The 27,153-nt window shown below is 38.5% G+C and overlaps 1 protein-coding gene across 7 annotated transcripts in view; it reads left to right on the forward strand.

Moving 5' to 3' along the window:
* The window catches only part of EPHA6 (EPH receptor A6), a 392,563-nt gene that overhangs the window by 161,103 nt on the left and 204,307 nt on the right, over positions 1-27,153 (forward strand). For all 7 annotated transcript variants that reach the window (XM_048293616.1, XM_048293614.1, XM_048293611.1 and 4 more), the window contains exon 4: positions 23,446-23,601. In XM_048293616.1, the coding sequence (XP_048149573.1) occupies positions 23,446-23,601 (156 nt within the window). The remainder of the gene's footprint in view (positions 1-23,445; positions 23,602-27,153) is intronic.

Below are 27,153 nucleotides of genomic sequence, written 5' to 3' on the forward strand. Positions count from 1 at the left end.
GCTTAACAACATTTCATCAACAATTAAATACCTCTAAGTGTAAAGCCTAAAAAAATACAGTGCATTGTTCTGTGTAAGTGAAATTCTGGTCTTGAGAACAGATAATTTTCTGTAGACTTTCTCAGCTGTGTGGCATTGGCATATTAGTATAGAGAGGTTGGACTTACTGCAGTTATTTTTACATTCTAGAGAAGATTTACTACTTGTGACAGCACTTGAGAGTGTGAAGTATCTGCCAGCTTTATTTTAGAAATTTAATCACGCTGAAGTGGAGGAAAATCAATTTAAAAGTGTGGATTGAAAATGAGGAATGTTCATCCAATATTTGTGTGATAAGTAGGGAATAATTCAATTCAGCACAATCATACTTGAAATATAAACCCATTTAAAACCTATTATTGTAATTGCATTAACTATTACTACAGAACTAGCCAGATTGATTCTGAAAATATATTGAATATTGATATTACCAATTTCTATTGGAAGAAAATCTGTTGACCACTTCTACTGCAAACTGCATATTAAATTCAAATATCTGAAGTTTTAATTCTTTGTTATGCTTCAGGTTTAGTTCCTAGACTTTTTTTGTTGTGTGCTGAAGAATCAGGTACAGGAATCATCCTGTCCTAATCATCTAGGATGACACCAGAACTCAGTTTTATTATTGGGATGAAATACCAAAAGATGTAACACGATTTTAGTCACCATTCTTTAGAAGGTAAGATAGTGTTATATCTCCTTCAGACACAAAAGGTAGCTGTGACCAGTGGATTTTTTGAAAGAGTGGGGGGAATACCGGAATATTCTCATATTAATAACCTATCCTAAGTAGGTTTAGTGTTCTAAGAGCCATAGAAGTACATGTAAAGTGTACAGCATCTACTACTTCATTTCACAATCACACTGTTTATTTTCTTGTTGATGGCTCTGGGATTCATCAAGTTTGAAGGCAGCTAGATAAAACCCTACCTCTGTCTGATTTAATCACATCAGTTAAATTTACTGAATGTTTCAGGGTTGTTCATGGTTGGAGCTGCCGAGGCAGATGTGCAAAAGGCTCAGTCCTGCAGCAAGGTGATGTCATTCAAGTTCCTTTAAAGATACCCTGAAAGAACAGCTCCTGCAGTGCAGAGCTTGAAATATAAACCTTTTTGTTTGGGATTATTTAGGATTTGGCATGACTATCAGTTTTAGCCATCTTCATGTTAAGGTAGATTTTCACTGAAAAGGACAGGACTTCAATCAGGCCTAGGAAGGGAAATTGACTTTAAGTCCTGTGGAAAGCTGCTTTGATTATGTCACATTACCAACCTGTTGCTGTCCCAGTACAAAATAACAAATAAGATAGAAAAGTAGTAGATAGCTTTTTAAAATTTTTTTTAATTAGTTCAAAATAATTTCAAGTGTTTTGTCAATCATCTATTCACTACTGATGCCTACGAATAAGCTGTCTACTTTTAGTTTTATTTGTCCTTGTTTTCTTTGATCCATGCAGATTTATCTGTCTGTGGATGTGGTGTGTGCACATCTACAGGAAAAACTATAACAGCAAGCAAGAGCTGATTTTCTATAGTTTTGGTAATCACTGTCTGCACTGCCTGTCTGTGAAGAACAGACTCATCCCTCTCTTCCTTGCTGTGCTGATGACCAGTTGCACAGCGTAGCTAAACACATTTGTGGCTCCATAGAATGAAGGATATTTACATTTTTATTGCACAGGCTGCACACCATCCATAGCTTTGACCTTGGGTTACTTCTGTTGAGACTGAAACTTCATGGCCAGTGAATATTTGTACGTATACAAACTTCTCAAGACTCACATTAATACTTACTCAGATTTTGTGGGCTTTGGCATTTTCCATAATTTCACATCATGTCCCTCTACAAACATGAAGTTTTCCTTGAATTTGACCTGTCCATTGTGCTCTTTACCCATGTTCATGTTTGCAGTAATAGAGCAAACCTGTATGGAATGGAAAATGTGCAAAGTTCCATTATCAAGGTGCTCCTGTCTCAACAGTGATGTATTAATTCTTTGTTGCTCTTTCTTTTCATTAAATAGTGTTCTCAGCTGCTGGCATGGCACATGAATGTTTTATTTCAAACTGTTCACTTGGGCACCCAGGAGAGTGCTCTTTGAATTCTGGCACAATTAGCATGTTATAGAATGGGAAGATGTTCATCTTTCCTCTATATCTTATACATCTTATAACAATACTACAGAGATATATTATATGAGGAGTATAAACATTAGATAGAATAAGAATGATCCAAGTCCTAAAGCAATAGTTAGGCCATGAGGAAAGCAAACAACTTTTGTGGGTGGAAGTTGTCTAGGGGCTGTTCCCCCTATTTTCACACTTTCTAGTTTAATTTTTGGAGGAGAAAATGTACATCCTTGCTAATTTCCTCCTACAAATCTTTGTGCATCTCCTCTTTGTTGCAGTGGAAGAAAGTTCAGAAAAGACTGCAACCATTTAAACAGAAACTTGAGTTTCCTATTTAGTGCTTAGGAACCTTCATCAGTAATTAAAAACCATAGAAACTGCTTGTATGGGTAGAATGGTGTGTTTGGAATGTGCTTTTCAGCTGTGGCAACTACAGATTTTTGTAGAAGAGTTTGAGCAGCCAAAGCCTGGCCTTGTCAAGGCTTCTCTTCACCTTTTCCTCAGAAAGCCATGATAAAGCTTGAGTCCATCATGGACTGCTAGATGTTCTTCCATTTCTTATTCCGTTTTGTCAAGGTTTACTAATGCTGCTGTACTCTTGTTCTTAACTGTAGCTGTAGCTGACAGTGGCCATCTATGAGTGTCACAGAAGGCTAAACTGAGCAGTCACTGATGATGTAGCTAAATTTTGTTAAGGAAATAAAAACTGCAAGTGGGAGACTTATTTTCCTCAAGAGTTATATTTACAATTTCTCATATACTTTGCTTATTTCAGTTTTATGCTGGTATTAGGGGACCTCAGTCTGTTGCAGTCTACAGAGAATTTCAATTCTGAGCTGCTTAAAGCTGTTGTAAGGTATCTCTGTCCTGGCAGCATTTGGAGCTGAAGTTGTTGATCCCCAGCAAGTTCTTCAGGACAGCTGGCAGGAAAACGTTGTTACAAATTTGTTACAACTTCTTCTTTTTTTTTTTTTTTTTTTTTGTTTTCCCCCAAACCATCCATTTTCTGCAACTAGCATTTTTCCAGGGAAAAATCTATTTTGGTGGTAAATTGCTGATCTGCTCTAAACTCCATGGGCAGGAGAGGTCACTCTGTCACTTTGGCAGTCCTATTACACGGCCATAGCTGCGGCCCTCTGAGTCGCCAGCGTTCATTTATGGGAATTGAATTAATGAGGAAACGAGGGCATCCTTATGGCAGTAATGCCTCAAGGAGGGAACAAGACAGCAGATCCTGGTGCCAGGGATACAGATTGTGTATCTACTCAGAGCATGGCATATTTAGGCTGTGGGTTCTCAGCCTGTTTGGAAATGCTCTTGACTGAGAATAAAAGCTGCGAGCTGCACAGCGAAGGACTGGCGTGCATGGAGCTGTCTCAGGGAGAACCTGATCCTTGGTTAGAAGCTGTTGCAATTTTCCTTGTAATAAGAATAGAATCTGTTCTTTTCTCCTGAAGATAATTTGACTCTTCAAAGTAAATAGTAAATTAAGTGCAGTAAAATGGCTTTTATCATTAGTATTAATAGATAGATGACAAAGGGAGCAGATCTTCTGTTTTAAGATTATATGTTTTTAAGTATGAGACCTTTTTTCTAACAGGGTATGTTTCTATTTAGAGGTGTATTTTAAGCAATCTGCCACATTGGAAATCTTTAATATTTTATGTCATGTGTGATTTTCTCATTTGAGAGTGTTACCAGCTTAGTCTGGCAGCAGAGCTTGTCAAAATCCTGTCTCCTCAGCACTGTGAATTTGTTCACATTCTAAAACTTCGGTTTTTATTAAATTAACAAATCAATAGCTAAAAGAATCAATGGATTCGGTAGCAGCTGGCTTAATCTCAACAGAAATGGATTGCTGCCAAATTCCATGTTGCTGTTTAAATTGATTCAGTCAAACATCTTTTGCTCAAAAAGTCAATTGTGGTGGGAGAAACGTATTTTGTTTAAAAATTGCATATGAAATTGCTAGTCCTTTCTATGTGTGCTCATATGGACACACATACTCCTTTTTTTCTTAAGAGACCCTAGGAAACAGATATTGCTTTACTGAAGACACCGTCTCAGCACCTTCTTATGGGTCATTTTGTCTAAAGTTGACACTGCTGTTCAGAAAAATGAAAGAGCATTTAATTTTTTTCTGTTTATGTGTTGGTTTTCTGCTCTACATCTGTAAGCACTTGATACTGCTCTCTATTTTCTCAGTCATTCAGCATGTACATACAATACAGATAATTTTTTTGTCTCTGAATGTCACCTGAAAGATAGCTAAGTACACAGTGGGCACTTTACAATCCTTATCACACACCATTAGACACTAATGTACTATAGTAATGATGTTGATAATTGCTCTCTCACCTCACAGCACACCTGCAACTCAGTTAATATGTTTTTGGATCTTTTACATAAATGATATCTCCTAATGAAAATTCTATTAATGGTGACTGGTGAACATGTAAAGTACTATATGTAGACCTGTGATTTAAATGGGTGAGAGACATGTTTCCCCACTGTCCAGGTATTTGGGGCATTTTCTTGATTTCAAATCCAATATTGGAATCCCCTCCAAAAGGCTTCTGATTTTGCTGAGCTTTATAAGGCAAACTGGTAGCTTGACCCAATTCAGGTGACTATAGAGAATAAAACACAATTTTTGGGCTAACCCTGGAAACATAACAGGGACTTCCCTAGCACAAAGCTGGTTCCTGAAGAGTTGCCCAAAGGCTGTTGGATTTCTCCCTGAATTTCTTTTCCTGTTCTTCTTCACACTCTAATTTTGGCAGGATGAACTGAAACAAGCTCAGTGCTTGGACTGTGCCAGGGTTGGGCCCCTGAGATGAGGGTAAGACATCATGCCCTTTATTTTTCCAGCTGCTGTGTATCAGTAACTGCCACAGTTTTACCTGAAAAGCACATCTTCCTTTTCAAGGCCTCTGCTTTTGAGGATTTCTTTCAAGGGTGACATTTTGAACCTCACTTCAGAACACCTGTGCTTGAAGCTACATCTCATAGTGCACGCTGAGCAGCATGGGCACAGAAAACCTCTGTCCCCTCTAGTGACAAGCCAGCAGGTGTCAGAGACTCAGTGTGGAGCAAGCCAGGCTGATGGAGGGGATGCAGACTTTTTATGGAAGCACCCTGAAACCCCTGGAAATCTCCCAGTCTGATGAAAGATTTCCTTTTTTCTGACAGTCCTAGGACCTCTTGTGGTAGATCTGAGGGGTCTCAGGACTACCATTAACAGCTCCATTGCTTTGGGAATTCTGACTCACTTCTAATCATCTCCCTTCGTGACAGTGGGCTGTAAAAAAAAAGGTTCTCTTTTCTTTTCTCTTTCCCCTCTCCACCTTTGGATTTTTTGGACAAGTTGTCATGGTAACACACTACCTGAGGCCACGTTGGATCATGGCCACTGGTACTATACGAAAGCCATGGCCGAATTTATACCTACACTGCCTGCCTAGCCCAGTCTTCCCATCCCTTTTCAGGTACCACTTTCCTTTGGCAGAAAAGCTCTGCTCACATGGCTCTAGATATTTTCATTAATTTTGGGGGGTTGGTATCAAATGAAAGATCTTAGTACGGTTATTTCCTGATGCTGTTTGGAATGCCTTCAGTCTTCAATTCCCTCTTAGTTTTTGACCGTGGAATACAGCCCTTAAACTTCACCAGAATTGGGGGTTAGGGATGCCCACAGTGTGCCCACAGATTATACAGAGAAACAAGGTACCTTGAGGTGCCTCCAGTGACTAATGTGTTGTATTCCCTCCACAATAAGCTCACCGTGTTCTGGAGAGAGGCAGAGCATGGTGTGTTTCCTTCACCTCGTTGTTCAAATTGTCATTACCAGTACCTAGCAATTCTCTTCTGTCACCCTAATCCATCACAATATTTCAGTGGGATGGAGAGTGGCAGGCAATAAAATGTCTCCTGGAATATAAATCGGCTCCTAATTTGTTTTTCTCTAAGCCATTATTTCTTGTGTGATGGTCTTCTCCCAGGTGTTTCAGGCCTGTCAATCAGTTGCTGCAGGCACTTGTTTTCCTTTCCCAGGTTGTGCTATCTCTGGACCTGGCAGTAACAGAGTGAAACACCCAGCAGCTGTAATGCCATGTTAAACCCAAACAGAATTCAAAGCTCGTCACAAACAGAATCTGAAACACAAACTGCATTAGCAGGAGGGTAAAGTGTTCTGCACCAGGACCTAGTTCAGTTCCCTGGGTGTTGATGAAAGAGTGCTCTGAGCTTCCTGATCACTGGTGGAAAATTAGTTGCTGTAAGACATTGACTGATGGAATAGGAATATCTGTGCTTTCCATGTCACAGCAGAGTATATTGGGACAGTAACAAGAACTTCTGTGCTTCAATGCTCTCTGTAGCTGCATTACAGATGTAATGCCTCATAGATGTCCTTTCTGTGCTGCTTTTGCTGGAAGTTACATTTAGTATTTGCTCATATCCTGAAGGCCAACAGAACAAGCTCTCTGACTGATTGATTTCCAGGTAATCAGCTTGTCCAAGAGAGATTGATTAGTTCTGCTTCATTTGTGAGCAGGTCTCAGAAGATCCTTTTCTCAACAACACAGAGCACTCAGCGAGCCACCAATGCTCCTGCACTGACTTCAGTCACAGGGAATTCTGTGATATCACTGGGTATCTAATTATCACAGAACAGGACTGTAGTGCTTAAAAATATGAGTTATAAACCCCCAAAACCCACGAGGTTATGTAATAAAAATAAAATTAAAATACTGGTATACAGTGAAGAAATCTAAATCAGGCTTGTTGCCAATTTACCAGATTAAATTTTAGTTGGCTGTTTTCTTAGTAGTGCCCAGTTAATATTCTGTGCAATGCTTACATGAAGTGTCCAGGCCCCTGACTGTACTGACAACACCAAATCATCTCTCTTTCTGCTGTGTCCACTGTCCTTTGGTGCAGAGCTCCATCAACTGGACCCTCCTTCCTGACCATGAATGCTGAAGCCACAGGATGCACCTTTTCAAAGTTCACAGTAAATTAGTAATAATTTACTAGATCAGTGAAAACAATTTCTAGTCAATGTTAGCAGGTTTCAAACTGGTTGCAGAATTAAGGGCTAGGGTTTGCTAAGGGTTAGGGTCAATATGTTATTATATATTTATTATTTTTATACTTCTCATTTGATAGATAGTGCATCACCCTCTGAATAGATCTCCTCTTCGATTTGACAGCTGGGCATTTTAATGTACATATAAGTGTTCCTATAAATTGTCTCATACAAAGGAAATGCTGGCAGTTGCCAGGTGTTATTCTTCAGTTAGAAGTACTAACAAATTCTATTTCTTTCTATTCTGAGTAAAGCCTACAGTCAGTAAAAGGCTCCATTTTTCCTGTAACACCTTTTTGCCTTTGAAGCCCAAGAGAAACCGCCAGTCATTTGTTCAGGTCAGTTCTATCTGTGTGCTTTGCTTGCACTTAATGTGGCAAAGAAGTAGAGAAAAAAGTAACTCCGTGTCCCTTGAATTACTTCAGTGCACTGAGATGAGTGAAAGTAAGACAGAAGCCATGGCACATTGCATCTGATGCAATAACGTTCAATTTGTTATAGCATTTTAAATCCTGACCACGGCACTACTAACATTGACCCTGAGGGTATCCTTGCCAGCTTTGCCCTGCCACTAGGAAGACTGTGGTATTCTAGAAATATCAATCTCATTCCTTGTTTCCAGTTAGTGCATACCAGGCTTGCCCAGTAGAACGGCAGTTTGGCACTTTAGCTGAAATCCCTCCCTTCAGCTTGATATTATGTAATAAAGGATATATTGCATAAAATATAATACTTAATAAAACAAAACCCAGCCCTAACTTATCAAAAATGAGTCCAAATAATAATTAGGAAGCAGCAGCCCACTGCTTTGAAACTGATCATTAGCTCTTCATCATTGCTTTGATGGCGCGGGCATCATATTTTTTATGTAAACAATGTGCCAACAGCAGGCTGTGCTAAAATACATAACCATCAGTTGCAACAGCTTGTCTGGCTGGTTATGCATAAATTGCAGTAATTCCAGCTGCTTTCTTAACTCCTCTGTGTATGAAACACCTCACCTTTGCTTCTTTATGTTTTAGAGAAAAGATGAGACACATGATAGACGCTGTTAGTAGTCACTGAAATATTTTTGTAGGCAAACAGAAAACCCTGCCCGGGGGATTGTCTTGGGGATTTTAGAATCTTACCTTATCTGTGTGGAGATTAACACAAAAAAGTATCTCTTCATTTTTTTTAAGGTTTCTGGCTGTTTTTAGAAATCTAGGCAAACTTGCATATGCAGACTCAAGGAGCCATAAAGGGATTACTGCTGTTTGTGGTGTGAAGAGGGTTCCTTCTTTTTATCTGTTTTTGAAAAGTCAAGTTACTTCTTTAATTCTAGCACTTTGTCACTGGCTACAAGAGGGGATAACCCAAGAATCTTGAGCATTCCTCGCATTTGTCTCAGTTTTGGTGTGGTGTGGTGTCTCCCCAGCCCCGTGGGCTCCCTGGCAGTTCCTAGAGAGGACGGGAAGGCACTGGTTTGTGTCTTTCAGCTCTCTCAGGTGTATCAGCTGATAAGTCACGTTGTACTGAAGTGTGCTCTCATCTTCGTGGCTCTCACACAATTCTGCATCAAAGTGAGCGCTTAGAAATTCAGATGAGCTCTCGTCCATCTTGTTGGAGGTGAGCTGTGACTGCTGCTCATTAGGATTCAGGGACAATCTGTGTCTTCCCCCAATGTCCTGAGTGTCAATGCACCTGATGAGCATTAGCATCAAGGGTAGGAGGGTTGTTGCAGCTGTAATACAGTGTCAGCACAGTCCTAAACTCCAGTTCGTCACAACCACCACAGCAGTTCTTTGCTCTGCCTTCTATTAGAGAATATCTTCTAAAAGCTCTTGCAGAAATATTTTCTTCCTGAATTAAGAATGGAATTATTCTAATTAAAGGAAATATAATAATTAAAGTTCCTCCTGGCTTTGACTTTGACCAGGTGAGTTTATAGTGGTTCTGGTTTTTTCAGTTCTTGGGGGCTTCCCATGGAAACATTTCCATTTTCAACTAACCCCTTGAGAAAATACAGCTCCTGCTTCAGCCTGCTGGGGTAGGGTGCTGAAAGCAGTAACAGCAATATAAGTGAGAGAGTACAAGAGAAAGCACAAATGTTGCTGAGGTGGCTTACTTAGCATGACCAGTGTGAACTTTTGGTATTTACATTAATGTTTACGATTAATTTTTTCCTAACCTCCTGCTCAGCCCTTCAGGGGAAAGGCTGACGTTGCAATCTGGAAGCTGATATTTCTGGGTTTGATTAGATTATAGGGAAAGGAGATTTTCCATCTTCCCACACCTCTTGCCAATTAAGATTAGGAGTCTCATAGTTGATTAAAATCTCGTTATTCCATAAACTTTGTTAAGATTGTGTGTTCTTCAGTTTTGCAGTAGAAAGCAGTCTACAAAGAGCAGTTGTAATATTAGGGATGAAATTTTAAAGGCTTAATTGGGATAATGAAGGAGATACTAGAAGCATTATAAAGGCTAACACTTCATGCATCACTGAACAGAGGTTGCTTCCAAATTTATATTTCAGCAATATTATAACACAGTAACTCACAGACATTCTCTTTGTATTAACTTTTTTTTTGTTCTTATGTTTTTGATTGCTGTCTTGAGTCCTTCTGTAAAAAAACAAAAGGTTCTTAGGTCATTGTTTTCTTCCAAATACTATCAAAAGTGGCAGGGAATGTACCTGATGGGCCTCTTTGTGTGATGTTTGTATGCCTTGAATGCGTAGCCATTCTATATGAAAGAGACTGATTAGGATCCATTGTGCAAGTACAGTATTTATAATACATGATGGAGGAAAGGGGGATGAGGATGGAGAGAAGGTGTAATTAATTCCTACTTATTAGAAATATTATAGGTTTGTAGCCTGAGCCGATATCAAGCATAGTACCAGAGATGATGTATATGTTTTCCCAGACCAATGCTATCTCTAAATGAAATTACCTGTACCTCCAGTCCTGTGCCTTTCTTAATTGGACTGCCAGCCAGGCTCCTCTTTATCAGCTGTGATAGATTTGAAATGTATACATGCAAATTTGTAACTGAGATGAGATGTATTAATTTAATATTGATTTCCATTTTCAACTGAAGCTTCTGCTTCTGTTGAACCCTAAAACATTTATCATTGTAAGAATTACAAATCAAAAAGATTGCTATTTCTTATCCTTAGTAATATAAGATAATCTTTCTGTTTTAAGCAATGTTACATTTCATAACAAAAGTTCTTGCACCACATAAATGGCATTAAGCATCATCTAATGGAAAGGTCTCCATTTTGGTTTTTTGGTTTCTCCGAGTTATCAAATTCATCTTCCTGTCACTTTTTACCTGGGAGACTGATCCCTATCTTGCTACAATCTTCTCTCAGGTGGTTGTATAGAGTGAAAAGGTCTCCCCTGAGCCTCCTTTTCTCTGGGCTGAACACCCCCAGCTCCCTCAGCTGCTCCTCATATGGCTGAGTCTCTAGAAATATTTTTCATTTCCAAATAAAATTAATGTAATTTTGTGAATTCATTAAAAAAAAATCAATACAGAATATATGTGCGATATTATGTCCCAATACTCATAAAAACAGAATTAATAAATCGAAAAAGGCAGATTCTGGAATAATAATACAGAAGGAAAGGCCAGGAAAAGCAGCTTGGGAGGAGAGTAAGATCATGGTGGTAGACAAGAAAAATTTCAAATTTTTAGACTGCAACCAGTAAGGAAGCAAATAAATCAAGTGATCCATGATGTCACTGTATTTGAAATAGATCTGGAAGATTCAAAGCAAAAAAAAAAAATCTCTTATGCAGGAAAAGAGAATAGATAATCACAGTGATAGCTACCAATGACCATACAGTCCGATTAAAATATCTAAGTTATAGTTAAAATACTCTCTAAATGCTATGCCAAAAGGGTGACAAATATAATTTTATATCTATATACCATTTATCTTTTTTTTCTAAAACTAAACATCTGTGGATATACAGCTTTTTATAGTAATTGAAAATGTACATGTCAAGTGTAGTTACATTATCATGGTTTAGTTTAACAGAGTGGCTCTTTGCCTCTCTTGAGTTTTCTGTTAAAAATTAGTTTGTAAAATTAAAAAGATGCCAAATGGTAGAGTCCATTGTTACTCTTTAGATGAATACAGCTCCCTGAATCCTACAGTTCCAAATACTGAACGAAGGCAGCAGTGTCTCATTTACTGTCAGAATTGTAGCCCCTGACCTTTGTCTCGCAGTCATTTTGCTCACAGTATGAGAAACGTGGACATAAGTGAAGGAAAAACGTGACAATTGACCACATACAAGCAATCTGCCACCCCCAGGTGTGAAATAGATGTAATGTTAACTGCTGTAAGACTTGGACACAACCAGAGTCCATAGATCAGAGCTCTCTTGCTTCCTGTCATGTGTCCACACCTCAGCTAGAACGGCAGATACTTACCCACTCCAAAGCAAACTGTCCTGCACACTTCTTAATGAGTATTTAAAAGCTGAAACGGAGCTAAACTTTACCAGAATTCAGTTCACAATCTGATTGAGGAATGGCAGTGCAGCATCAGTAGTTGTCATTTTTCTGGACTGTGTAATCCCAATTTTGGGTTTTATTTGTATTTTGGTGGAGGGATTATCCCAGATATGTCTGATTATCCATTAAATATATGAAATTATATATAAAATTTCTTGCCAGTATTTTTAAAAGTGTGTGACTGCCCTGAAATGTTACCAAAAACACATATGCATATTTAAAACTTCAAACATTTTTCTTTCAGAATGAAATCTGTCATGTGAATTTACATACTAAGAATAGCAGGATACCATATTCACACAGTCCTATTAGGGTGATGCTAATAACTTTAAAAAATCATTTTTGAGCTAAACAATCTGTAGTTAAGGGGTCTATTTCGTGTCAAATATCTGTCTGGTTGTCTGTTTGTGGCTGTGAAGAAAACTGGGAAAAAAAGAATAAAGTAAATTCAGTTGTAGGATGAGCTAAAGGTGCTGTTTTGGGGTGTTTGGCTCCTCATTTGAAGAGCTGGCCTGTGGCATGTGAGGGCCTGGCACCTGTAGCCAGGATAATTAACTGCTAGAAAATCTTGAATAAGTCCCATTGACCTCTCTAAGCTTAAGGTTTTTTAGGATGGGGATAATGATATCTTCTTCATTTGGAAAGTACTTAACACTGTAGTGTGCATCCAGTGTAGTTGAAAACTAGAAATAAGCCTCTCTGGTACTTCTTCAGCACTTTTAGGAAAGATTCAGATTTTATGCAGATTTATTATGTTTTTATAGTAATATTTACCTGTGTTCTTAGGCTCAAATTTCTCTATCTATACTGGAAGTCTTATTGGAGGGAGCATTTTTCATATCAACCTGTTTATTTGAGAACTGATATTAAAGTCATGGTTCATATCTGTGAGATTCCTGTGAAGTATCAGTGTGTTCAGTAGAAATACTTGACTCTGATTCTTGTCATCAATCATGTGAAATATCCTAGACACAAGGATTGAAGATTTATCCCACATAACTGCTTTGGTGAAACACAAATTAGAAACCTGTTCAGCTAAAGGACACCTTCATGATTTTTTCTTTATTAAAATGGGGTTGGGTTTGCATCATCAAAGGATTTATTCCTGTCTTAGAAGGCCAGTAGATGAACATTTGAGACAGTAGTCAGAGCTTTCCCTTGGGTTACCAAGGCATTGCCTATACATTGAAAGTCACATAAATCTAAATGTTATTGTGGTGATGGGTTGGGAAAAGTTGGCCATGTTTGCTTATGAAATTAAAAAAACCCACCAAAACAAGAATGTTGGTGTCACCTGTACTTGTGTAAATACAATTCTGTAGTTACTATAATTTGGGGCTAAGTACTGCAAGTGATTCTACATGGATGTGAGGGAAAGGAAAAGGAAAACTTGAATGAACTAATTACAGAATTTTATGTGTTGGTTCCATGGCAAAATTGGTATTTGAATACTGTGTTAGTTGCTGACATAGATCACAGAATTTTTATTCACAAGTACAACATTGTGTTACTCTATGCCTTAAAACAATGATAGAGTAGAATGAGATGACATAAAATTTAGTACAGTAATGTAGAAGACACAAAGATGGGTTGAAAATAATTTTTAATACTCAAGATTATTTGCCTGTGAGCTTGTGGGTATTCAGAGATGATACAAAAGAAAATGGTTTTTTGGGTCTCACAGAGGCATGAGTACTTTATTTTCAATGGCAAGTCACAACTGAAATAGTCTGGGAGTCACTAATCATGTTTGGTGTGTTTAAAAATCAGGCTTGTGAGCTTTTCTGCAAACACATCCAAAAGGATTCTATTTCAAAGGCCAAATGCCTGATTTTATAGGAACATTTCAGCATTTTTTGTATATGAATTACCCAACTTTACAATTACCTGTCTGAATTGGGGCATTTAAATTTTCCCCATGATTACAGTAATTTCTGTAATAACTGTGTGCCCAAACTCCTGACTTGTACATGCAAATAAAGCAGGGCCTTAAATAAATCACACATTCACATATACCTGAATGTGCAATCTTGGTAACCATAATTAAAAATGCAAGCATAATTTTAAGCCTCTCCTTTTAAATATTGGGTTATTTAAAGGATTTTTAAAGTGGGTTAGATTGTATTCTCATTGCTATTGCTTCTTGCTAATTATATTAATGTAAAAGAGACAGCTACACAGAGAAGAAAAAATTGCATAGCTTTAGCTGATCTATTATAAAAATAATTGCTGTAGTGAAAGCAGTGAACCCAAAAAAATTTAGTTTTAGATCTTAACTCATTAAAAACTGCAATGGTATAATAAGGCCATAACAAGAAACTATAACCTTGTACATAGAGACTGCAGCTTTCTTCAGATTTTTATTGTTAATAACCACCTGTAATGATATTCCATTCCTTCAAGATGTGCCTCCTCTAGAAAGCTGTTCCACAGTTTTGTAATAAAGTAGTAAGTCATGGCAGGGGGAGCTTTTGTAGGATTTCAGTGCACACCTTGAGTGTTGTCAGAGGCATGAAGCCAAGTGACATTAATTATTTGAGAACTGCTCTGGTAAATTACTTTTTTTACACAGAAAATCAGTCTGACATAACGCCAGCCAGCAAAACATCATTGCAACAGCTATCAGGCTGGAGGTTTTGGTCTTTGTCAAAAGTGGAAACAGCCTCAGAAAAAAATTGCTTCCAAAATAACCCCACGTGCATAGCAAATTGAATAATGGCTATCATAGGAATTAATTAACCCAGGCTAGCAGATTAATTTGTTATGGATAGAGAAAAGTGCATCTGCAGATTCCATGGGGCTGTTCTTGCGAAGGAAAAAGAGAAATCCGTGACTAACTACTTACCATATAAACAGAGCTGAAAACAGAAAGGGTTCCCATACTAAGGGGAGGAAGAAGTAAAAATGGGGAGAGGGATGACAGAAACTATAGTTTGTGATCTCAATAGAAGGAACAGAGAGGGAGAATAACACATATATGATAGCATTTGATATATATAATAAGGATATAATATGATTGACAAACTGGTCTCCATAGAGCAGTAATTTTTCTAGATGTATCTGGTAAGAAGGCACTGTATGTGTTATACATATATCTGGAATCTTTGATACATATATCTTTGAATGATACATGTGTCTTTGAATCTTTCTAATAGTGGGAGGTATTTTTCTAGCATTTGGTTATGTTCAGACCAGGAGATGATGATTCTGTAACTGTTCTCACCAACAGACACAGGGAGATAGATAATGTGCAAAAGGAATTAGCCACAAGATGGATCTGATCTATTCAGACCATTTTTTTTTCTCTTGCAGAAAGAAGTATTTGGTATGGTCTAATGCCTGTTTGCAGTGTCTCCTGATAGTCTTTAGCTGTACATAGGAGCACGAATGAGTCTGTGAAAAGAGAGGCTTTCATGGCCTTTCAAGTTGGACACTAATTCCTCCTGAAATGATAGAGAGAAATTCCTTCTGTAAAATGATATTCTGTAAAATAAATGATATTTCTTGTTGCTGCCTTCACTACAGTGTTGAGAAACTTATCACACTGCTGCCTTATCCCTTCCCCCCAAAAGTGCTTCCAGCTGATTTCAACCATGGAACAATGACTAAAAAGTAAAAAAAGGACAATAAAGTAAAGCATTACTATTATACTTCAAAATAAAGAGTTTTCATAGCTACTGTGGGCAGATTTGAGGACTCAGTGAGTAACTCCTGCATTGCCCTGCAGTGTTCTCAGGGTTACATTTCTCCTGTTTAAAGGTGATTACTGGAGGTGCTGGAGATGGCTGCTTGGAGATGTAATGATCTTTTCCTTCCATTCTTTTCCTGCAGACTTTCCTGATCCCAGGAGTATGCACTGATACATTGCAGGAAATTACTTCCCTTCTTTTTCACTGCTGCCACGTTCCTCAATTACCATTTCTATTGTGTGCCCTAATTAGCCTGACTGATTCCTTTCATTCACCATCTTCCTAAAACACGGTGATGCTCCTTTAAAAATTATGCAGCATAGAAAATAGTATTTATACTGTCTCCTTCAAGGGTTTATGAAATCTGTCTTATTATGGGTTTTTTTTATGGGGTCTATCAATAAAATAGCAACAGAAATAAAGACTAATTTGGGTGTGGAGCAGTGCATTGAGTATTTGTAGTTCCCATGTCAACCAATTTATTGGACCTCAGGGATCCCCACCAGCAGCACAAATCAGTGAAGGTGCATCCTGTTGCTTTTTTCTCTCTTCTTCCATCACTGATAAAGTACCTCAGTCTTCCAGCCAGCTTTGTCACTTGGCACTTCTTTGAGACTTTAGGAAGGAGTATCTGAACTAAAACCACACAAAACTGCAGTAAGTTGCAATATAGCAACTTTTTCTTTAATAAAACCTCTTTTGACTCATGAGTACAGTTTATAAAACACTTTTAAGGGGTAATTTGAAAAGGGTGCAGCTCCTCTTTACAGCTGTGTAGCCTGTGATGTGAACAGGGGAGGTTTTTATGGATGTTGTCTTTATCTGTAGTTTCAGTGCTTGGTATTTTCAATGAAATCAACCTCAGTTCAGCTGCTTATTGTTTTGCTAATTTTGCATTCATTGCTTGTATTTATTGGAACACTAATTTGCTAATTTTGTATTCATTGGAACACCCTTGCATGCCATCTACCTGTTGTATTAGTAAATTTTATTTACTACATTAGTCTAGAAAAAAAATTCACCTAGTTCTAAGAATTAAGTGAAAAACAGTTTTATCAGGATTGAAAATATTTTCCATCTCTTTAAGTAGTACCTATGCATTTAGAATCATATTCTTAGATTCTAGTTCAGTATTTAGGATGCTTGGTTTTGTTTTGTTTAGGTTAGGGTTTTTGGGGGTTTTTTTTGGTCATACAAAAAGGAGTCTGTGCAGAAGATTCACCTGAGCTGTGTAGCACAGCCCCCAGCTCTATGATGAGCTGTTGGATTGTATCTAGTATGACAGGCAGTGATAAGAGTAGTATCATTAGTATCTTGTTTGTATGTATTTTTGTAATAAACCTCAGATTCTTTTAAAACCTGGTATGTGACCTGAATAATTGTTCAAGTTATTGTATTGAAACTAGTGTTTTATACAGAGAAAAAATGCACTGATGTGAACTGAAAATATTGTTTGATATGTGGCAATTATCTCCTTTGTCATTTCTTCTAATAATTTTCATAAACAACCTCAACAGACTATTGAAGTGTGGGAATGACAGAAGATAAGTCACTGGGGGGGAAACAGAATTAGCACAAAGAGGAAGAACTTTTAATTTCATTTACCTATCTTCATTATGTAGTTATATTTGAAGAGGCAGCCTTATGCCTGCCTCTTGTTGTCTCGTCTGCCTTGCTCCTCTCTAAAGTCAAGGGTTTGAGTAATGCTCCTATCAGTTCTCCAAGTCTAAGAATAGAAATATTAGCAGAGATATTGGCAAGAGAAGAGATTGACTGCAGCATATGAACACAGATGCATTTAAGTGCATACCAAAGCTCCCAGAAATATAACCCATCAAATTTATTGCAAAGAAAAAAGGAAAAATAGTCTATTGTCCCCCCAAAGTTGGGTCATTCTGTCACTAAGTTTCCTAGGGGTGTCACCTGTCCCCTCCTTTCTATCTGTAGGAATTAAATCCAACTAGAGCTTTGCTTTCTTGATACATGATGCCTTTTATTTTTGTGGTTTGAACTAACCAGCATGTTTGATAATTTATAGTCTGTGATGGCTGGTCTTCCTCTAGTGGATTCTTCACAAGGCCTCAGGTTTCTAGCAACTCATCCTGCACAGTCTCACTATCAGTTTGAACATGACCCAAAGTGAATCCCCACTCACAGTCCATTCGTGACCTGAATAAAACAAGAATCATGTGAGAGAGATTTGAGATTATTTAACCAGATAGTACTCAAAATCAAAAGTTGTCCTCATAGCTTTATTGTCCTAATTCTGTAGTATCCTAATCTTGATTTTGTGATTGTATTCTGCCTTTTTCAATATACAACATCCAACTTTAGTTGCATTCTTTTTTCATGTTCTTTTCTATATACATTTTTTTTTCTTTTCTAGACCCTTCTGCTAAAATATAAATTGGTTAAAGTAGTATCATAGTTCTTTCTTTGTGCACAGTGGTAGAATAGAACAGGCCTTATTGGATTGCCTTTTTTATGAAGTGATCAGATAGCAGAAGTGTAAGAGGACTTTAAAATAGAAATCATTCAGAATATAACAAATATGAAAGATACCAGTCTCACAGGGCATTAGTGGGATCCAGTAAGCGAGGTTAAAAAAATATATGAGGTGGAAACGCATAACAAATTGTATGATTCAGAAAGATTAAAACACCTCTTCCACAGCTACTGATATTTGCCCTTCATTCTAAATGACAACAGTCTTCTTTGATTTAATTTGATTGATGAGTTCCCAGCAAGCTATAAAAAACCCATTTTCATGACAAATGCCTTCCCACCCACAGACCAACAGTGTCAGCCATGCCTAAAAGTTGTTCATAAGTTTGGACTCATCAACTAACACTGTAGAGGTTAATTCAGATGTTGTGAAACAGGGATCTTTGACAATGATGTGCTCCCACAGAGCAGTGAAAATGCTGCTTTTGTTTTTTTTTAAAGGAACAAGGTTTATGACCAGTCAGATGACCACTGTGTTTGCATTTTCTGGGTTTTGTGTCCATACATTGCACACCCCTGAGGCTGGGGAAGAACTTAATGGCTGTAAAAACCTCAAGCAGTAAAGACTCTTCCACAAGAGAGCCCACAGCTGTGTTTTGGAGTGACGGAGCCTTGGCCTTATTTACTGGACTGGGCAATTCAAAAGATCCTTGAAAATGCTGTCCCTTCCAGCACGAGGTGACACTCTCCCAGCTCACTGCCCAAAAAATGCCAGGAGAGCAGGCCCCATGTCCCGCCAGCCTAAGCCAAGGGCAGCCTTTGGCCACATCCCCAGGGCTGGGAATGTGTCCCGCTTCCCAGATGGATCTCAGCGAGGTCTGGCTTTCTCTGTGCTTGCCATAAGAGACACCCAGACATTGTTTGTGGTTGTGGGGACACCACAGGGCCTGGCACCTCTGTGGGGACCAGCAGAGCCTGTCCCCCCACCTTGGGCCCTGCGGGGTGGGCTGGGCCAGGGTGGTGGCCCACAGGTGGCCATGGATCAAACAAAGAAAACGAAATGCCATCTGTTCAACATTAAATAAGGAAAATCATATTAATTACAGAACTTCTGTAGTTTCCAAACCTCACAGTCAAATCCTGGTGAAGCTGTAACGGAGCACGTTTATAGATGTGTTATCTTTTATGAAGCCAATTAAATTATCAGTGCTTCTCTGTATGCTCTCTCGTATTTCGTTGGAGAAAACTTTGAATTGCTCATTCAGATACCCAGCTAATTACTGAACCATTAAGACAATGTATTATCTTTCCCCAGACTTCACAAAAGTCAGATTTCATACAGTTCTTATAATCAGTAACTCACAAAGTTACTTCTGTAGATAATACTAGAGAAAACAAGATGTCACCCAGTGATTTGAAGTTAGAAAAATACTCTGTGGTAACACAGATAAAAACAGACCTTATATTTTCCTGAGTAGTCATCGTTAGAAATCATTTGCAGTTATTCTGTGGAAAATGGTAAATTTAGCAATTATTTTGGTTAATTTGCCACTGAAGCACAATAATTGTTATCAGAGTCTAAGCTTAGATATGCGCAGCAGCTGAAGTGCTGTATTTCAGATTCATGGTGCATATTCCTTGACTTTGACAGAGTAGCAGTTTATTTCCTTTCACCAGGAATGCTGGCAGTCAGCTCTGTTACCCAGAGAGATGAGTTTCAAGCTTGTGATCATTTTAGGGCTTTCAGCTTATGTCACTTTATCTTGTTGATGAAGGGCTGTTTTTTATTTGCAAGTATCAATAATCATGACTGTGGGATTCTGCATTTGGATGGGGAATGGGTTGTCAATGGCTTTGTAAACCTCTCCATGGAGAAACTTCCCTGATATCCCTGTAGCTTCTCTGCCACAGAATTTGATACATACTTGACTTATAGGATAGATGTACTTGAGTTGACTTCAAAAGAAGTAAAATTATCTACCTTAATCCATTATTTTTCCCCCCACCTTTTCCATGAGTATAAATGTGCTTTCTTTTAAGAGAGTTACCTTGTCAAGAACATAATTGCTTTAAATACAATAGAGAATACCATTTCAGAATAAAACATTTGCTTTTTTCTTTTAATTGGAAATTCATCTTCTCCTTGAGTTTTATTTTGAAATAGTGAACTGCTTGAAGTTTAGAAAAAATATTGCTCTTGAAAGAGAATGCTGTGTTTCTTTTGATCCAAAGTGGTTTGTTGTTTGGGGGACAGAAGAGAAGAAGGAATGATTTCAGAACTGACAGACATGAATTTCAGAAGTAATAAGGATTTTAAAGAGCTCACATTTTGCTTTGAATGAAGCTGTAACCTGGAATTGTCAGCTCTGTAGTCACGAACATCATGTTTGAAATAAAGCAAGGATCTAATATTTACCGGGGCACAATTTGGGCATGAGATAAGAAAGGAGCAGCCAAGCATAACCCGCTTCCCCCAGTTTTGCCTTACCCTCCTTCCTTCCTTCCTTCCTTCCAGCAAAGCTAAGAGGAGTCAGTGCCTACAGCCTGTCTCTACAGTGCTGCGTTCTTCCCTGCACCAAACCTGCTGTCTTTCCAATCAGTGGAAAATTGCCACTCACTATTATCACAATTGCATCAGACCAGTAGCCTACTTTCAAGGGGAAAATCCCTGCTGTTCCCACCTCTTTTGTCTCTAACACCAGAAATCCTTTTTTTTTTTCCCAGTCAGTGACAGCAGGGCAGGATACCTCCCTAATGTCTATTCAGCAAAGTCAGATCAACATACTAGGAGGAGAACTGCTGAAATTGCTGGCTCAAAATTAAACTCTTGAAATTGCATTTGAAGAATTGGCTCTTGGGTTCTGAGAGGCAATCAAGTGTTATCTTTTTCAGTGTCATCTCACTCCTTTTCATTCAGCTACTACTGAAAGTGCTTTTTCATCAAGAAAAGCATTTGTAATCAGAAGAAAAACTGATCTGGGTATATGTTATCTATGAGTTAATACTCTTTAATAACTCAGTATGAACTGACACTGAATCCATTAAATGCATACTTTGAGGTACTTTTTAAAAACACCTCATTTTACATTTTTTTGTATCTTATTACAAGGAAGGGAAATACTACATAGTTCCTCGAGCAATGTAAAGGAAATGGTCTTGAATATGTCAAACTGAGAAAAACCCAGGTGGAACCTCAAAATTACATTTATAGCACTGGTTTCCATTGCACCACTGGAGGAGTCAGGAGGAAGAGGAGTCTGTAAAATCTGTGCATGTCTGAGTTGCTCTTTCAATGTTTTCATATGGGGAAGCCAGAAGACGGTAACTGCGACACATGCTGGCATGTGCAAACGTGGTAGCTGGCAGGAAAAGAAAGAAATCTCTGTTTAAATGTGTGTGATGAGGTCTGAGGATGATTTTAAAATAGTATCTCAGAATGCATGCCTGGCAGATCTGGGATAAGATTTATTTTAATGACTTGTTTCTGCTTTAAAGGCCAGCAAAAAAAGGCTTGTGAGCTTGTGCTGTGGTTAAGAACAGCAGGGACCCCAGCTCCTAGTAACTGGGGAAGTGATGAGCTCTGAGCATCCCAACATTCCCTGTCCTAAGGCTGGCTGCTATCCAGGTTGTTTCCTAACACAATCAGGAGTAGCCTCAGGGTTGTGCAGGTTGTGATGGAGGGTGTCAGCATCTCCTTCCTTCATCTCTTAGTTCATCCCTTCCTCATCCCCAGCCTCTCGTGCCAACAGGGACCAGCTGTGGCCCTGCTGTCAGAGGTTTCTTGGGGCACTGCAGGCAAGTCAGACCCAGCCATAAATATTTAGGGATGTCATCCCTGTCTCATCAAGACATTGTGGGGGTAAATATATTAAGTAATGCAACTTATCCATTACTTCAATAAGGAAGCCATATAAACAGCTCTGGCAGATAAGAAATTATCTCATTCTTGTTGGTTAACACATGTACATAAAAGATAACGTTTAGTGGTAGTAGTGAAGTTCTTTATAGATGTAGTGGTTTGGTCCAAAATACTCATTACTGTTTATCTGCTGTGAGATAAGAATTAGGAAAAATGCAAAGCAGGCACCAAACTTGAAAGAATATAAAGAAGTTTATTAACAGACCTAAAAGAAGAAGGAAAAAAAAATTATACCACCTTCAGAACTCTCCTCCTCCCCCCACCTTCCTCCCTTTTCCCACTGACAATGTTCAAAGACAACCCTTAAGATGTTCAGTCTGTTTACTACTTTCATAATAACCTTGTTCAGTCCATTTAGAAAGAGAAGTCTCTTCTTGCTCATGCTATGAAAACATTATCACAACGAGACAGCCGCCCACTTCCAAATATTGTTCAGTCCATTTAGGAAGAGGAGTCTCTCTGCCTGCGTGTGAGTCCTTTCCCCCGACTTGCAGCTTTTCCCGCAACTGCTTTCGAGGGTCCACTCTTGAAGTTTTCTGGGGTACAATTTTAAGGTTGAGCCGTTCAGAAACAAAAACAGGGGCCCTTCTCCTTCCCTGGGAGCAAAGGGTCTTTATCATCTTCATCGTTAGGACTATCTCTGGGAGCATCTCTAGGGACTGAGGTTTTCTCCTTTCCCATTTGGAGCAAAAGTCCTCATCTGGTTCATCTCTCCCTGTCCAAACTTCTCATGAAATTACAGCTGCATCAGCATCTGCCTATCTCAGCGCAGGTGCTTTTGCTCACGAGTTGAACACTCCACCCCCCATATCTTCATGAAATTACAACAGGATACTCTGATATATCATAGCTTCCCAACAGAATTTCAGCTTTAAGCATCTCCTCTCTCTCCTCCCTCAGGTTTTCAGCTCTTCACAGCAATAAAAGGGTTACTCTCACCTCGGCCTTGCAGCTTTGCAGCTGGAATGTTGAATGTTTCTTATCGCAGTGGAGAGGGGGGAGAGCCGAGCCGCTCCGGCTGCCCACGGCAAGGCAGTGGGGGGGGTTCCATGACTGGAACAGGTCCATCGGCTCCAGGGTGGCCGTGGCCCGGCCTGGCCTGGCCCAAGCAGGGCCTGGCCGGGCCCGCTGGCCCCCACACGGGGCCCGCAGCCGCCTGTGCCAGCGCCGGAAACGAGAGAGAGCTTGGAGGGGGAGTTTGCCTATTCTTAAATGTGGATCACAGAGGCGGTCACAACTTTAAGTGGCTTAGAGAATTGTCCATATTCAAACTGGCCAGCTGATAGGTTCTATCAGTTCCCAGAGGAAACTGTAAGCACCCCTTAGCAAGGACGTCCCTTCCGGGACTATGCTTGCTAACCTATGACAATAGACAATTTCAAACAGCACTGAGGACTGACTATAAATTGGGAAGTTCTCTCTCATAACAATTCCCCATTATATACCAAGAACAGCTTTTCAGATTTTTTTAAGTTCATATACCAAAATAAAAACTGTCAAGAATTGTATCATCAAAACACCTAGATTGGAAATGAAATAGGCACCCTTGTAACTGCTTGGAACAGATGTTGCTTATGACCAAAATTTTCTTCTGTTAATGAAACTTACCTTCTTATTTTGCAGCTTGCAGGCCTGGATTCTATAAAGCATTTGCTGGAAATGTGAAGTGCTCCAAGTGCCCTCCACACAGTTTGACTCACATAGAAGCAACTTCTGTCTGTCAGTGTGAGAAGGGTTATTTCAGAGCTGAGAAGGACCCACCAACTATGGCATGTACCCGTAAGTCTGATCATTACCAGTGTCTGCAATTCTGTTGCCTAATTTACTTGGTTTTGTGTTTAAAAAAAAAACCTATGATTTTGTACATTTTGTGAATAATTCCATTTAACTTAACCGAAAGAGATTTTCAAAATCAAAATTCAAACAGCGTATTTCTGTCTAGTCTAGGTAACCCTAAACATACCTATGTTTCTTAGTTTGGTGACTTTTTATCTTGTAATTCTGAGATATAGTAGGAGGAGAGTAATCACTGTCATATGGGTAACAATGTGTTTTCACTACCAATAATATATATCTTATATCCTTGAAAATATGCTAGTGCAAAAAATTTCAAAAAGCTGGAGTTATGTAAAGAAAAAAACTGATATCATATGCTCTGCTCTCTCCTCAGATTTAAATGAAAAGTAGAAAACAAATATAATCCACACACAACCAAATAAAAACTAAATGTTCAAAAAAGACAAGAAAATCAAAAAGGAGAAAATATGCATCCAATCAGAAGGAGATATAATTAAAACCTCTTGCATCATCACCTTCTTTTAACAGAGTTATTCCCTCTTATGTGACTGTGATAATGAAAATTCCTTAGGTTTTTTGGATGAATTTTAGAATACATAATTTTGTGATTTTTGACTAACTTAAATTTATCCTTAAGGCAAACCTGATGTCCAGCAATATGGGGGTAGAAATTCTGAGAAGAGATTTTTATTACTTTGATCAGTGGGCTTATGTCTAGGAATATATAGCATATGTTTTCTTACCACTTAATGAAATATTTCTTACAGATTTTCATTCATGGTTTATTACTCACTGGAATTAATTTATTGATTGTAAAACAACTATATCTGTTTAATCTCAAAACTAGGAACAAACAGCAGTATTTAAAAATCTGTGGGTGAAATATTATATCTTAGTAGGCTATTAAAATCACTTATTTATGAAAGGTGATTAAAGACTTTGCAAAATCATCTAAGACACCCAGTTTTTCAGTAAAACACTTTGTTAATTCTTTTGGTAGAAAATTTAATCTTAGTACTTTTTGTGCCACAGTTAAGAGAATTCTAAAAACACTAATATGTTAAATTCATGCAGTATTTTAACAGATTAAGTAAAGTTTCTTAAAGACTTTAGGAGATAAAACCTTAAAACCAAGGTGCTGTTGCAATAACTATCAGTGCATATCCATGTTTTGGGATGTTTTATGCAGCATCACATAAAAATAAGTGAGCTGACTGTATTGAGCTACTTCCTCTGCTCATGCTGGTTTTTCCAATGACACTAGATTGGGAAAATTTGGAATATACCTGATAATTTGATGAAGTTGATTTACAAAGTCATAGGCACTGAGGTCATTACATAGAAGAAGACATTGTCCATCCGCTACATGAGTGTGATGGTCACTAAAAGTGGCACCCCTCAGACCCAAAGGCAGAAAATTGTCTAATCTAACCAGAGGGTTTTCACAGGGGAAGGTGAGTCCCAACCTCTGGATACCTCAGCAGCTCAGGGTTCAGAGAATATCCCCCCTATCCCAGCTCACTCTGGAGCAAGGCACACAGGCCTGGCATTGTGCACAAAGTATATGAGGGAATAAACAGCGTCCTTTCAGGCTTCCCACAGGAAAGTGGTGATTACAAATAATTCCACTCAAATCAATGCCTCAAGCAAAGGCTCCAAGAACTTACTCCAAGAACCAGCACATCCCAAGCATTCTTGACACTTTCTTGCTCAGGAAGAAGGTTTCACTCATACATTATGCAGATGCAGCTCCGTATTACTTACAAGTCATTGATTTTTTTGTTGCTGAGAGAGAGTTCTTTGAAAAAATTACCCATACATGGAATTTTATATGGAGTCCATAATTATCTTTCAGGGCACAATTTTAAGCCCTGATACCCTGATATGTTGATAAGGTAGGGAGGAGCATGAGAGCCCTATGGCATCAGAGTGCAGTTACTTCAACACTCTGCTGCTTTCTCAACAAATCTGAGTGCAGAGAGCTGCTTTGGCTGAAAACTGTCAGGAAAAACGTGGTGCCAGACCTCCACATTCCTGCTGAGGATGTCAGCCAAAGTAACTGAGTGAGTCGAGGCAGGAAAAAAACCAACCACAACAGGGTATCAGTGCTTCATCTCACCTCAACTTGGGAGAAAGAAGAAATAAAGGAGACAGTGAAGCACATTCTTGTTTCTTGGTTTAGTGCCACCATGCATTGTCTCCCATTCAGCCTAGGCTGCAAGGTATCAGGACTTCATTGATTGTCACAGCAGATGTGTTCATCTTACACCTACAATGATGATTATTTCACTAATCGTCAGCTCTGCAAATGACACTGAAGCTCTTGACAGGCAGCCTGTGTTCTTATCTTGCACATCAGCAGTAATGAAGAGTCTTCAGGCCAAATTATTCCCTAAGTGATATCTTTAGCCCCACTGCCTTCAAATTAGTCTCTGAGTTATTAAAATTATGTCTCTGTCATAAATACAACCTCACTGCTTTTGGTGAATCTGCGCAGATGTGGCTAATTTAAATTTAATAAACAAAGATACAGATATGAGTGGCATTTAGACTGTTCCTTCCAGACTGTCATGCTTTACTATAATAAAAGGAGTTGAAAAGTTTTAAGAAAATGAGGAAATAGACAGAAAAATAGACAGAAAATGCTGTGCAGAAATGAAATGCCATTTTTACATAACCACCTTTGGGGCAGATCTGCATTTTCGATGTTTATTTTCAAATTTGTATCTTGACATATGAGACGTGACATAAGAAATAGAAATTTTTCTTGGGATTTTTGAAATGAGAATTATTCTTAAATGAAACACAGAATGAATACTGGGTTCCCCTTACAAATGTCATGTTCAAACATTTTGACTGACTTTATTGATGCCCATTTTATTTGCTTCCCCACATCCTGCAAGTTAATTTGCCTAAGATAGCTAGATATTGTATTCTCTCTTTTTATGCCTGTATAGGGTTAGGCATTATGGGGTTAGACAGTATTCCTCACTCCAGAACTCTTCCTCAGTACTGGGAAACTTGCAGATGCAACATTATGGAAAAAAAACCCACCTTGATAAAAGATAGGCATCCACTTCTTTCAAGATGAGCTTCAAATCCACTTCAGTTAATTTTGTGAAAGTGCTGTGTGCTTTTGCAAAATTGTACAGCTCCCATCTTTACTTTATGTAGCTGCATTTCATTAAAGGAGAGTGTTCACTTTGTGGAACACCATAATAGAAATCTAATTTCAATAAGAGGAATGAAAATTACATTAGAATATATTGTTAATCTCCTTCTCCTCGGCTCTTTTCATTTGACGTACACTGCTTATCAATCTTACTGCTACTCTTCCTCTTTATTGTATTTCTGTGCCATATGCAAGTACTCTATCACTGATCTCCCTGCATAGAGAGTGAGCAACAAATAGCATCATATCTAATCCCCTGTCTGATTACTCTGTACATAAAGTCTAACATTTCCCACTATAAAGTAATTGGATGGATTGATCCATCTTTCAAGGTCAGGCTGGCTTATATTGGTTGTCTGAGC

Source organism: Corvus hawaiiensis, chromosome 2 (genome assembly GCF_020740725.1).
Source record: "Corvus hawaiiensis isolate bCorHaw1 chromosome 2, bCorHaw1.pri.cur, whole genome shotgun sequence".
Taxonomy (NCBI): domain Eukaryota; kingdom Metazoa; phylum Chordata; class Aves; order Passeriformes; family Corvidae; genus Corvus; species Corvus hawaiiensis.